This window comes from Mustela putorius, unplaced genomic scaffold, assembly GCF_011764305.1.
Source record: "Mustela putorius furo isolate JIRA1106 unplaced genomic scaffold, ASM1176430v1.1 tig00000487_pilon_pilon_pilon, whole genome shotgun sequence".
Taxonomy (NCBI): Eukaryota; Metazoa; Chordata; class Mammalia; order Carnivora; family Mustelidae; genus Mustela; species Mustela putorius.
The window spans coordinates 4,770,366-4,783,860 of record NW_025421399.1 but is presented as its reverse complement, the minus strand read 5'-3'; the positions used below and the strand labels follow the sequence as shown (position 1 = coordinate 4,783,860).

Sequence of the window (13,495 nt, the reverse complement as noted above, 5' to 3'; positions counted from 1 at the left end):
AAGATTCATAGTCAGCTATGTTCTCTTTCCACATATAAATTAAATATGACATTCTGGGTCAAATCGCTCATTGTAGATCAACATTTTCTCTAAAATGATGCTACCAAATAGAATTTTATTAAAAAGGATTTAATTATTAGTGCGTTAGGCCAGATTAGGTACATATTCTAAATGCCACCAACTATCTTCAGTGCATTATGCAGCTATAAAACATCCAGCATTCATGAATGTATTTAACAGTTGTTGAATCTAGTTCTTAAGGCATCTTTAAGCTTACTTCATTAAATTAAAAATTTCTGCTCAATGAAAGACTTTTTTTAAATTTTTTTAATTTATTTATTTTCAGAAAAACAGTATTCATTATTTTTTTCGACCTCCCACCGCCCGCCCCTTCAAAACCCTCAGATTGTTTTTCAGAGTCCATAGTCTCTCATGGTTCACCTTTTTATGAAGCAAGTTGTTAAAGGTGCGCCTCTGTTGTAAGACAAATATATGCAGACCCTATAAGTCACTGAAGTAGTTCCCTTCATTTCTATTTTATGCAGAAATAGAAGTTCTCTAAACTCCTTTGGTTATCTGCTTTATAAATTGCCTGTGTTAATTTTTCAGGGGTTAAAAACTAATAGACCTTTGATCGACTAGTTGCATTCCAGTTGTTTTAAGCAAACAGCCAGATTTCAAAAGAGTTTATTTCTAACTTCATTCCTCTTTTTCTAAACATGTTCATTGCTTCTAGGCTCTAGTTCTTTTTTGTTGGAGGGCCTATCTATTTAAAAGTAATATAGCTGCTTCTTTTTTTCCTCAATAGACATTTTTTCGAGCTGTTTTAGATTCACAGCAAAATTGAGTGGAGAGCCCCCATATGCCCCCTGCCCCTATGCTTTTCCAGCCTCCTCCAATATCAATATTCTACACCACAGTGGTACTTTTGTTATGGTGAACCTACCCTGGCATATCATTTTCACCCAAAGTCCATAGTTTACATCAGGATTGACTCAGTGTTGTGCATTCTATGAATTTGGAAAGATGTATAATGACATGTTGCCATTATTATAATATCATATAGAATAGTTTCACTGCCCCATGTATCTTCTGTGCTCTGCTTATTCAACTTTCCCCACCCCTCCTCACCACAGGCGACCACTGGTCTTTTTAGTCCACGTAGTTTTGCCTTTTCAGAATGTCATATAGTTTGAATCATACAGCACGCCATCTTGACAGTTAGGCTTCTTTCACTTAATGGTACGCATTTAAGGTTCCTCCACATCTTTTCGAGGTTTGACAGCTCATTTCTTTTCAGTGCCAAATAGTATTCCATTTCCTAAATGTACCACAGTTCATTTATCCATTCATCTACTGAAGGTCATTTTGTTTATTTCCAAGTTTTGGCAATTAGGAATAAGGCTGCTATAAACATCTGTGTGCAGGCTTTTGTGTGCATATAGGTTTTTAACTCCTTTGGGTAAATACCAGTAAGTGAAATTGTTGCAACATATGGTAAGAGTATGTTTAGTTTTATAAGAGACTTTTTTCCCAAGTGCTTGTATCATTTTGCATTCCCACCAGCAAAGGATGAGAGTTCCTCTTGCTCCACATCCCTGCCAGCATTTGGCTTTGTCGGTATTTTGGATTTGGGCCATTCTAATAGATATAGTGGTATCTAGATGTTTTGATTTGCAATTCTCTAATGATATGATGCCAAGCATCTCTTCCTGTATTTATTTGCTATCTGTATATCTTCTTTGGTAAGGAGTCTATTAAGATCTTTTGTCCATCTTTTTTTTTTTTTTTTTTTTTTTTTTTGAGGGAGAGCATGTGGCATTGGGGGCAGGGGCAGAAGAAGACGAAGAGAGAGAATTCCAAGCAGGCTCCATGTCCAGGATGGAGCCTGTTGTGGGGTTCAGTCTCATGACCCAAAGATCATGACCTGAGCTGAAACCAAGAGTTGGGTGCATAACCAACTGAACCACCCAAGCGCCTCAATCTTTTGCCTATTTTTAATTTGGGTTGAGTTCTTTGCATATTTTTGAATATACAAAAGAAATGCAGTCCATTATCAGATATATCTTTTGTAAATATTTGCTCTCTGTCTGTGCCTTGTCCTGTCATCCTCTTAAGATCTTGTCTTTCATGGAGTGAGAGAATGGTCGAGTTTCATTCTTCTACATATAGCTGTCCAGTTTTCCCAGCACCATTTGTTGAAAAGACTATCTTTTTTCCACTGTATATTTTTTCCTGTTTTGTTGAAGATTAATTGACCATAGAGTTGAGGGTCCATATCTGGACTCTCTACTCTGTTCCACTGGTCTATGTGTCTGTTTTTATGCCAGTACCATGCTGTCTTGGTGATCACAGCTTTGTAATAAAGCTTGAAATCAGGTAACGTGATGCCCCCAGCTTTATTTTTGTTTTTCAACATTTCCTTAGCGATTCGGGGTCTGTTCTGATTCCATACAAATTTTAGGATTATTTGCTCCAGCTCTTTGAAGAATACCGGTGGAATTTTGATCGGAATGGCATTAAAAGTATAGATTGCTCTAGGCAGTATAGACATTTTAACAATGTTTATTCTTCCGATCCAAGAGCATGGAATGGTCTTCCATCTTTTTGTGTCTTCTTCAATTTCTTTCATGAGTGTTCTATAGTTCCTCGAGTACAGATCCTTTACCTTTTTGGTTAGGTTTATTCCCAGGTATCTTATGGTTCTTGGTGCTATAGTAAATGGAATCGATTCTCTAATTTGCCTTTCTGTATTTTCATTGTTAGTGTATAAGAAAGCCACTGATTTCTGTACATTGACTTTGTATCCTGCCACGTTGCTGTATTGCTGTATGAGTTCTAGTAGTTTGGGGGTGGAGTCTTTTCGGTTTTCCATATAAAGAATCATGTCATCTGTGAAGAGAGAGAGTTTGACTTCTTCTTACACTGTTGGTGGGAATGGAAGTTGGTGCAGCTTCTTTGGAGAACAGTGTGGAGATTCCTCAAGAAATTAAAAATATAACTTCCCTATGACCCTGCCATTGCACTCGGTATTTACCCCAAAGATACAGATGTCGTGAAAAGAAGGGCCATCTGTACCCCAATGTTTATAGCAGCAATGGCCACGGTTGCCAAACTATGGAAAGAACCAAGATGCCCTTCAACGGATGAATAAATAAGGAAGATATGGTCCATATACACTATGGAGTATTATGCCTCCATCAGAAAGGATGAATACCCAACTTTTGTAGCAACATGGACGGGACTGGAAGAGATTGTGCTGAGTGAAATAAGTCAAGCAGAGAGAGTCAATTATCATATGGTTTCACTTATTTGTGGAGCATAACAAATATCATGGAGGGCAAGGGTTGTTAGAGAGGAGAAGGGAGTTGGGGTAAAACGGAAGGGGAGGTGAATCATGAGAAACTATGGACTCTGAAAAACAATCTGAGGGGTTTGAAGTGGCGGGGGTGTGGGAGGTTGGGGTACTAGGTGGTGGGTATTATAGAGGGCACGGATTGCATGGAGCACTGGGTGTGGTGCAAAAACAATGAATACTGTTATGCTGAAAATAAAAAATAAATTTTAAAAAAAGGCAACCTGATTTGTTGCCTTAACGAGGTATTTATGAGGAATGATGAAAAGTTTCCTAGAGGCATTCAGGAAAATGACTCAAAACAAAAACCAGGAAACTAAAAAGAGGAAGATCTAAAAAGAGAGGCAAAAAACCTGTCATCAAAGACCAGATGAACAAAAGTGGCCAAATAGTGAACAGAAACTCTGAAGATAGAGAAAATGAAACCACTTCTGAAACTCTATGGTTAATTAAAGATGTAAGAAGTATAAACTATATAGCCTATGGAAGATAAACAGGTATGGTATGTTAATATTGTTAATTATTTTAATTTTAAGAATTCATCTTCAAAATCACGTTATGAGGGCCCAATCAACAAAGAATTAGGTATAAAAAGGTGGAACAGGTTAATATATGTATCACAAACCTTGGTAATTAGCAAGAAGCCTTGGGGGTTTTTTGTTTTGTTCTGTTTTGGGATTATAATAAGGTACATGTCTTACCTGGTGGCACCAAATCCATTAAAAGCATAAATTTAAAAGGGTAAGATTCTCACTGTACAACACTGAGTTCTGAGTCCTATGCTTCCAGAAAACAATGAAAATTAAAGGTATCCCCTCACCCTTTTGTCTTCTGGAAAATGGCTTACTGCAAAGAACCCTTCCTCATATGCTTTAGATAAAACTCACAGATATCCACCTTGTTTACCTATGACAAAGCCAAAATACCCTTTCTTTCCTTCATGCATGATGAGTCAAAATGTTTAATCCCACTGACTAATCAGAACAAAATGCTTATGAGCCAAAATGGTTAAGCTTCTCTTCTTCCTCCTGGCCCCTAAAATACTCTCTGATCTATTTATCCAATCATGCCATTCTTTCATTCCACTTCCCCACATCCAGTTCCTTCTAGCCTTGTTGACTCCTGTCTATTGGGGGAGGGGGGCTCTTTTTGCCTAGCCCTTGAGAAGTTTGCAGATCTTCTGGTCACAGCCTTCTCCCTGTTGTAATAATCCCCCCTCCTGCTATTTCAATAAATAGTCCTTTTTCCCTCTCACAATAATCCTTTCAAATAAAGTCTCTCCTTACTAAGTTCAGGTTTGTTTTTTGTTTGATACAATATTGGCCAATGGATAAGAGTATCCCACGAATCACAGATAAGAAGGCTAGAGAAACTTGGTATCTATTACCGTCTAGATTCCCACATCATTAATTATGTCATCTACAACCTTCATGTAGGTTTAAATCCTTTATTCTCCTGAAAAAATTATCCCAGTTCCTACCCCCAAAATACTCTCATCATACACCTCAGATCTCTTGACACTACATAGATGGCTGGGATGAGAAGTTTCAGCATATGCCCATGAAAAGACCTGAGAAGTTACCTTAGTTGTTAAGCAAGATCTTCTAACTATATTGCTCTATGAATCTGCTTACTGGTTAAGGACATGAGATAATGTAAAATAATTTTTTAATGTAAACTAATTTAAAAAAAAAAAAAGAACAGGAAGGAGTCTTTAGAAACTATTTCAAAAAAATACCTGGCAGAATAAAGGTACTTTAGTTTCCATTTTTCGGTTTAGCAGTAAATTCTGCCCTTGAGGACTCAATCGCCTTGATGAACAAGTATGAATGACCAATAGCACAAAAGGATTTCCTGTCCAAAAGAAAAGAAAGAAAGAAAAAGTCATATGCCAGTTTAAGAGACTTAATTATATTTATCTACCTGAAGTTATCCTTGTATTGTAACACTCATAGCATAATATGGATTGGTATGTGCACAAAAGCTAGGAAAAAAGTTAGAATAATGTAACTCACAGGAGATCATCCAGTCCCTTAACTTTACCTTTTGTGGTATAAGAAGAAATAGAGAAAACCAAACTCGAGTGACATAAAAAGCAGAAAAATCCAGTTATATTTATTTATTCAGATAAACCCAGAGAAGCAGAACTACTAACATGACAGCAATCACCAATGTTACTAAATGCTTACTGTGTACTAGACACTATGATAAATACTTTGACATAAATTATTTCATTTATTCCTCATAAATATCTCTTAAGGAATTACTATTACTCTTATGTTACAATGAGGAAAATAAAGACTTAGATCAAGTTGCACAAGATTACAGCCAACAAATAGTAGAGTCAGAATTTGAAATTAGGCAGCCTAACTGAAACCCCTTGGTCTTTAGCACCCTGTAATACTGCTGATCAAAAAAATGGTATTGCGAACAAAAGATGCCTTAGCTTGTTTTCAACCAGAGATTTCCACATCACATACCAAGCATCTAGAAATTCCCCACATTTTCACATTTTTATACCCCCCATCTGAGTCACATTGGATGTGCTGCTTATTACATTGCTAGTTATATTACACTGCTAGTTGCAATGACCTGCCATTTTCATACTCTGTTGACATTTAATGGCAAGTATTAATATTCTAATAGAGACAGCACTTTAAAATCACTTATTTCTGTAAAGTTGTCCTAATTACTATTGAATGTGATATGTCCAACATTCCTGGAATTCAAAACACGTTAAAATAAAATGAAACCATGTGACAAATATCCATTTCAGAAGACATTAGATGGCTATGCAGATATCCCCAGCGATCCATTGAATCAACCTCTTCTAGATCTTTTCTAGCCAGTTCAATCTTTACCTCTAGACTACTTCGTATAACACCGACTTCACCATTGTTACTGTCTTCACTATTCAACTGGCATTAATCATTTGCCTTGTACTTTTATCACATATCTTTTATATCAACTATAATCTAAATTTCATAAGTGGACTGAAAGAAATGGATGGGTATCTTATCATTCTTTGGATTATTTTCACAATACCAAACACAATGCTATCTGTATATAATAAATGAAGGAAAGAAAGAAGTGAGGAAGAGAGGGAGAAGTGAAAGAAGGAAGACATTTCCTCTGTATTAAGTTACACAGAGCTTCTTAAGGTATCAAAGAACTTAATTTTTTAAGATTTTATTTACTTATTTTTGAGAGAGAGGGTGAAAGAGAGAGCACGCAAGCCAGAGTGAGGGACAGAGGGAGAAGCCAACTCCCCACCCAAGCAGTGAGACTTGGAGGACTCAATCCCACGGCCACAGGATCATGACCTTAAGTCAAAAGCAGATGCTTACCCAACAGAGCAAACTAGGCACCCCTCAAAGTACTTAAATCAGCAGAGTAAGCTTTATTTAAATTACCTTGAAAGGAAGAATTGTTTCATAATTTATAGACCTATCTAAAAAGTCAATATGTTTTAATCTGCTGGATAAATCAGATACCACACACCACATACCACAACCCTCTCCAATCTAAGAAAAAAAAATAGTACAGGAAGTCTCTTCTCCATAAACTTGACAAGAGAATTGTTTCTCAACTCTCAATCTATGACACATATCTGAACTTGCAAGGACAAACCAAGAGAAATGAAGAGCTGTACCCCTCCTTTTCCAATCATCTATCCATTCACCCCTCCATCCATGAAATTCATATAAATTTAATCCATATGAATTCAACATTTATATATTGTATGCCTACTATGTACTAGTAAGAGCTATCCTCCTGGATCTGGAGATATAGCAGTAAAAATGGGAAGAAATAAATCCTGCCCTCATGGAGCTTACATTCTTGTCAAAGAGAGACAATAAAATCGACAAATAAATAAAATATGTAGTATGTCTTCTGTGATAAGTATTAAAAGAAAAAATGTAAAGTAGGGTGGAAGAATATGAAGTATGGTGTTTGGAAAAAGATGCAGGAACAGACAGGGTAGCCAAGGGAGACTTTACTGGGAGGGAGACTTTAATTATAGACCTGAAAGAATTAAAGTAGGAAGCCAATGAATATATTAGGGGAAAGCATTTCAGCCAGATAAAACCAAGTACAAAGACTCAGAAGTAAGAAGGAGCTTCACTGTTCAAACAACAGTGGGTAGGCTCACAAAGCTGAAGCAGAGAAAGCAAAGTGAAAGGAGGAGAGAGAGCAGGGGGGATCAAGAGAGGGAGGCAGATATAGAGGGCCCCTAGATCATTTTAAGAACTTTGGCTTGTGCTCTGAGGTGGGAAATCACTGGAGTGTTTTGAGCAGAGCTATGACATGATCTAAAGTCCTTTCTGAAAAAAATCACTCTAGTTGCTACAAGGAGGAAAATCAAGTGAGTCTAGATTCCTAAAAGCCAAGTGAAAAAAAATTATTCAAAAGAAGAATGACTAATGAACTGCGACAAATGCTGCCGTTGGGTCAAGAAAATGAGTACTGAATGACTGATTAGGTTTTCCAACATGGAGGACACCAACAGTAGAAGCTATTTGGGTAGCATGGTAAGGAGATAATGTTCTTGGAGTGAGTTCAAGAGACAGTGAGGGAGATAAATAGGCAAACAGAAGAGATGATTATCTCAAAGAGTTAGGCTATAAAAGGGAAGAGAAACAAGGTAGTAGCTGAGGGGTAAAAGAGTTATGAGGGTTTAGAATAGGGGAAAACAAAGGCATGTTCATGTGTGGGTAAGAATAATCTACTAGAGGAGCAAAAATTCATCACATGGAAGGGCAGAATTACTGAAACAATATTCTCAAGTAGGATAAAGGAGATGAGATTTAGGGCACAAGGTTTAGGGCAGGGTTTGTTCTTAGCTAAAAATATACTCATAGGAATAGATGTGGCAGAGTAATTGATTTAATTACATGAAGAGTAGATGTGGTTGTGGAAGCTTGTGAAAATCACCTTATTGCTTTAGTTTTCTTCTAATATATATATATATTAGATAATATATATCTAATATATATTAGAGATTAATAATACATAATAATAAAATAGATTATAACAATATATAATAATATATATATATTATCTAATATATATATATTAGAAGAAAACTAAAGCAATATATATATATATATATATATATGTGTGGGAAAACTAAAGCTATATATATATATATATATATATATATATATATATATATTAATCTTAGGTAGGCTATATACCCAACATGGGGCTTGAACCCATGACCCTGAGATCAAGAGTCACATGCTCTACCAACTGAAACAAGCTGTGCCCCTGATTGCTTTAGTTTTCTTAGTGAAACAGGAAACAACATAATCAACTGAGAATAAGGACATGAAAAGAGATGCTAGATGTTTGAGGACAGAGGTATTGTAATAAAAACAGGCCTCTAGGAGAATAGAAGAATTAATAGCCCAGGGATACTTGATATGGTTGCTGGACAGCATCAGAGCCCCTTGAGGAAGTGATCATGAATTTAAAGGGAAACCAGTAAGCATGATTGTGTTTTTTCTCTAATTATATTCAATGTAGAAGTGCTTTCAGTGAGGCAGAGATCTAGATTTAATATAGGATTATAATTTAGCCAAGAAAGTAAAATGAACTGAAAATGCAATAAAGGAACTGGGGGGGGGGGGGATGCAAGGGAATGGTTTTAATTATTGACCATGAAACAAACTGAGTAAGTAGGTGGGAAATAAGTAAAAAAGAGGGTGAGTGACATTAAAAAAAAAAAAGTGGACTAAAGATCCTGGTGGGGATCCAAGGATTATTAGAGTCAGAGTGAGCCTGAAAGATAAGAATGTGATAGTTGGAGGGTGGGACATACAGTACTCTTCCAACTCTTATCCAGGAGGGATCCAATCTAAGACCCCCAGTGGAAGTCTGAAACTACAGAGTACCAAACCCAGTATATATTGTTTTACCCATACACATATCCTATGATAAAGTTTAATTTATAAATAAGGCACAGTAAGAGATTAATAATACATAATAATAAAATAGATTATAACAATATAATAAAAGTTATGTGACTACTGTCGCTCTCAAAATATCTTATTGTACTGTACTCACACTTCTGATGATGATGATGTGAGATAAAAAGTGATTAGATGAAGTGAAGGGAATGATGTAGGCATTGTGACATAGCATTATGCTACTACTGACCTTTTGATGGTAAGTCAGGAAAATCTGCTGAACCACAGTTGACCACGGGTAACTGAAACCAAGGAGGTACTAATGAGAATAAGGTGGGGGGACTACTGTATTAAGAGAACAGAGCTGCAATTATTGGTAATACAAGATTGAGAATATGTAAAAGGGAGCAAGTGACTGAGGAAAGATTAAATTACTGTAGGAGGACAGGAACTGAGAGATCAGGATACTAGAAGGATCATCTGTATGATTGCTAAAGTCACAAGAATTGTGACAGGAGTACAGTGAGAGCAGGAGAAAGCCAGGAGCTGAAATTTGACTGAAGCAAAAGGAAATGGTAGTGGGTGGTAATAATCTGATAATGTGAGATGCCAAACTGAGCATTTCGAGAATGGGGTGAAAAAATGACTGGAAGCACCTATTAGAATCAAGAAGGGGGGTCATCTATTTCCCCTCTTGTCCTAGAGGAGAGTGAGAGAGAAAACGGCCACTACCAGCCATGCCTGTGTTCTGTCCACCACATTCCCAACTAAACACTTTTCTCTTCTTCATTTTCCCTTACATCTTGGCTGTCACCTGATTCATCAAAAACTATCAAAAAGAAGTGAGGAAATTCAAAACCCTCTGATACATCACAAGTATTTTTTGAAGTATCATATTGATTCAGTCCCTATGTAGATCAAGCTATCATATTATTACTAAAGGGTTTTCCAATTCTTGGCAAAATTATAATAGATCTATGTTACAGTTAGGAGAGGAAGACATACAGATGGCCAAAGGACACATGAAAAGACGCTAAACATCACTAATCTTAAGGGAAATGGAAATCAAACCCACAATAAGTTATCACCTCACCCCTGTCAGAATGCCTAAATTTAAAAACACAAGAAACAAGTGTTGACACGGAAATGGAGAAAAAGGAATCTTTGTGCATTGTTGGTGGGAATGCAAACTGGTGCAGCCACTGGGGAAAACAGGATGGAGGTTTGTTAAAAAGTTAAAAATAGAAGTACCATATGGTCCAGTATCACACTACTAGATATTTACCGAAAGAATACAAAAATACTTGCAAAAAGATATATGTAGCCTTGGGTTTACTGCAGCATTATTTACAATAGCCAAATTACAGAAGTGACCCAAGTGTCTATCAATAGATAAATGTATAAAGAAGATAGAGATAGATATAGATATAGATATCTATATATCTACAGATCATATATCTATATATCTTAAGATATAGATATCTTAAGATATACACACAGGAAAATTACTCAGGCACAAGAAAAGAATGACAGCTTGCCACTTGCAACAACATGGACAGAGCTGGAGAATATAATGCTAAGTGAAGTAAGTCAGAGAAAGACAAATACCACATGACTTCACGCATTTGTGGAATTTAAGAAAGAAAGAAAATGAAAAAAGAAAAAAAAAAAGACAAACCAAAAAACAGACTCTAATGGTTACCAGAGGAGAGGTGGCTGGGGCGATGAGTGACATAGGTGATGGGGATTAAGAGTATAATGAGTATGGAGTAACGTATAGAATTGTTGAGTCATTATAATGTACACCTGAAACTAACATTATACGTTCACTATATTGGAATTTAAATACATAAATAAACATTTTAAAATAAAGTGAAGGGGGATTGTTTCTTGTTAGAATGAACTCTTCTGCTCTTGCCTTCCACTGGCTTCCCTCACAAGCCACCCCCTCACTTATTCACTCCTCTCTGCTATGCTGACTGCAAATGTCCATTAGAGCAACTGCATCCATCTCTTCACCGCACCTGCAGCCCTTAAAGTTCAAACATGACATGCATCACCCCAATCACCATCTTTAACAAATACTGAGTGAACTTCCACTTGATGCAAGAACCTGCGCCATGGAACATTCCAATAGGCCCTGCTTGTTTAGACTTCCAGGGAAGAAAGTAAGCAGACATGTAAACAAGGTAAACTACCCACCAGATGAAAACAGGTGCTCTAACACAGGTTCAAGTGTGTGCTGAAGGAGCTGGGCAGCTTCCCAACTACGATGACCTCCACCCCTCTAGAACCACCAACATTTCTGAGGCACCGTCAGACCCAATCCCGTCATCCCTCTGCCTCTGCCCCTTACTGTCTGGCCCAGTCACCTCGCTTCCCCTTCTGGAATCTTCCTCCATCTCTGTAACTGTTCTACTTTGTCCCTCGCGCCGTGCTGCACGCTCTTCCCTTAAACTCCGAGGCTCTTCTCTCTCTCTCTCAATAAGTCTTGCCTCCCATCTCTGTTCCCTGAGAGCCCCACCGTGGACCCCCTGGGGCCCCAGGTGTGTCTCCCTCTTCCCTCCTCACAGCGTGAGGCCTCCAGTCCTCCCGGATCATGAGGTCCTGGCACAAGCCCCACAATGCCTCGCGCTACCGCGCGCTCCCGCTCCACCTTCCCGGGCTCCCACGCGGCGAAGCCCCGCCCCCGGGTCACCTGACTGAGACCGACGCTCCGCCCACCAGGCCCGGGGCGCCGGTGGAGTGCGGGACCCAGCCTTCCGCTGCTGCCGCTACCACCGCCTCCGCCACGGCCCAGAGGCTCCGGAGGCCGCGGGGAGCGGCTGAGCTCGCCGCCGCCTCCGCGCCGACTGGGCAGCATTGCGGCCCCAACGCCCTAGCCCACCTCACAAGGGCCTGTGACCTCACCAGGCCGGGCTCGGCGGCTTGGACCCGAGTGGTGGGCTGCTCCCCGCGGGCTCTCCTCTGGGCACCTTGATTTCGCCCTCCATCCTGCACTCACTACCTTCCTGCTGCTCTTTCCATTCTCCGGTGCGCTGTCCCTGCCTAGCCTGACCACTGAAAAGATCACTTTTCAGTGTTCTCTTCTATCCATCATTTGAATACTTCCCGCCCTCCCTTGTGAAATACTCCATCCTTCTTGGTTTCCACAACTCTCTAACGGACGTCAGTGCAAAGACCCCTTGTTTCACGACCTTGCTGAAATTTGTTCGAAGCTGCCTTTCAGAGGACTAACACTTCCTTTGTTTTTCTTTCGAAAATCAACTTGTGTGTGTTCCTCCTGCAGACCAAATGATATTGGTAAAAGACACAAAGCAATTTTGAATGGCTTTCCCCGACTATTGTGTCACTAAAACTTAGGAATCCAATTCGGTGAAATTAATCTTTCTAAGGTTGTAAGTGTTCTGTCAAGCAAAGAATGTTTTCCAAATATGTTCTCCAAAAAGCCCACGATTTGAGGCATATTTTCTTTACCTGTAGGTAAATTCATTCACATTAATTGATCCATTGTTGGTGGATCTATTCACATTCAATTATTCAGCCAATTATCCTAATTATTCGGCCAGTTATCCTAATTATTTGTGGTATGCAGTTTTGCAAACTTCTCAGTCTCTCTAAGCCTCAATTTTCTCATTCTTTCAGGATTTTGGTAATTCAAAAATGTGTATGTGGTGCTCAATAAATGCTAAAACAATTCCTTCAGAGATAACCGATGTGCCTGTTTGTACCCTATATCCTGATCTGTAGGCATTCTTTAGTGCTTTTAGCATGTATGTGGTTTATCTCCCTAAATAGTCTATAAATAATCTGAGTTCTGAGACCATGTCCTTTTTTTTTTTAACACCCCACCCTCAGGGGGCCTGGGTGGCTCAGTGGGTTAAAGCCTCTACCTTCCGCTCCGGTCATGATCCCAGGGTCTTGGGATAGAGCCCCACATCAGGCTCTCTGTTCAGTGGGGAGCCTGCTTCCTCCTCTATCTCTCTCTGCCTGCCTCTCTGCCTATTTGTGATCTCTGTCGTCAAATAAATAAATAAAATCTTTGGGAAAAAAAAACACCCCACCCTCCATTCCCTACTTCCCCATCCCCCATACTGTTTACAGTCACCTCTATTAATGGACTCAGCCCATTTCTGACATATTCATAAAGTATCAATTTCTAATGTGTAAGGGTTATAATGGTTTCGGTCGTGTGTTGGTCAACAGATTGTGGATGCTTCACAAATGT

General features: G+C 38.7%; 1 protein-coding gene across 1 annotated transcript in view; it reads right to left on the bottom strand.

Moving 5' to 3' along the window:
* Nucleotides 1–13,122, bottom strand: part of EFCAB13 (EF-hand calcium binding domain 13) — a 139,251-nt gene extending 126,129 nt beyond the window's left edge. Inside the window, exons 1-2 of the mRNA XM_045080864.1 lie at nt 11,966–13,122; nt 5,094–5,209 (exon numbers count right to left, since the gene is read on the bottom strand). Coding sequence (XP_044936799.1) covers nt 5,094–5,123 — 30 coding nt within the window. The 5' untranslated portion in view covers nt 5,124–5,209; nt 11,966–13,122. The remainder of the gene's footprint in view (nt 1–5,093; nt 5,210–11,965) is intronic.
* Nucleotides 13,123–13,495: the final 373 nt, after the last annotated feature.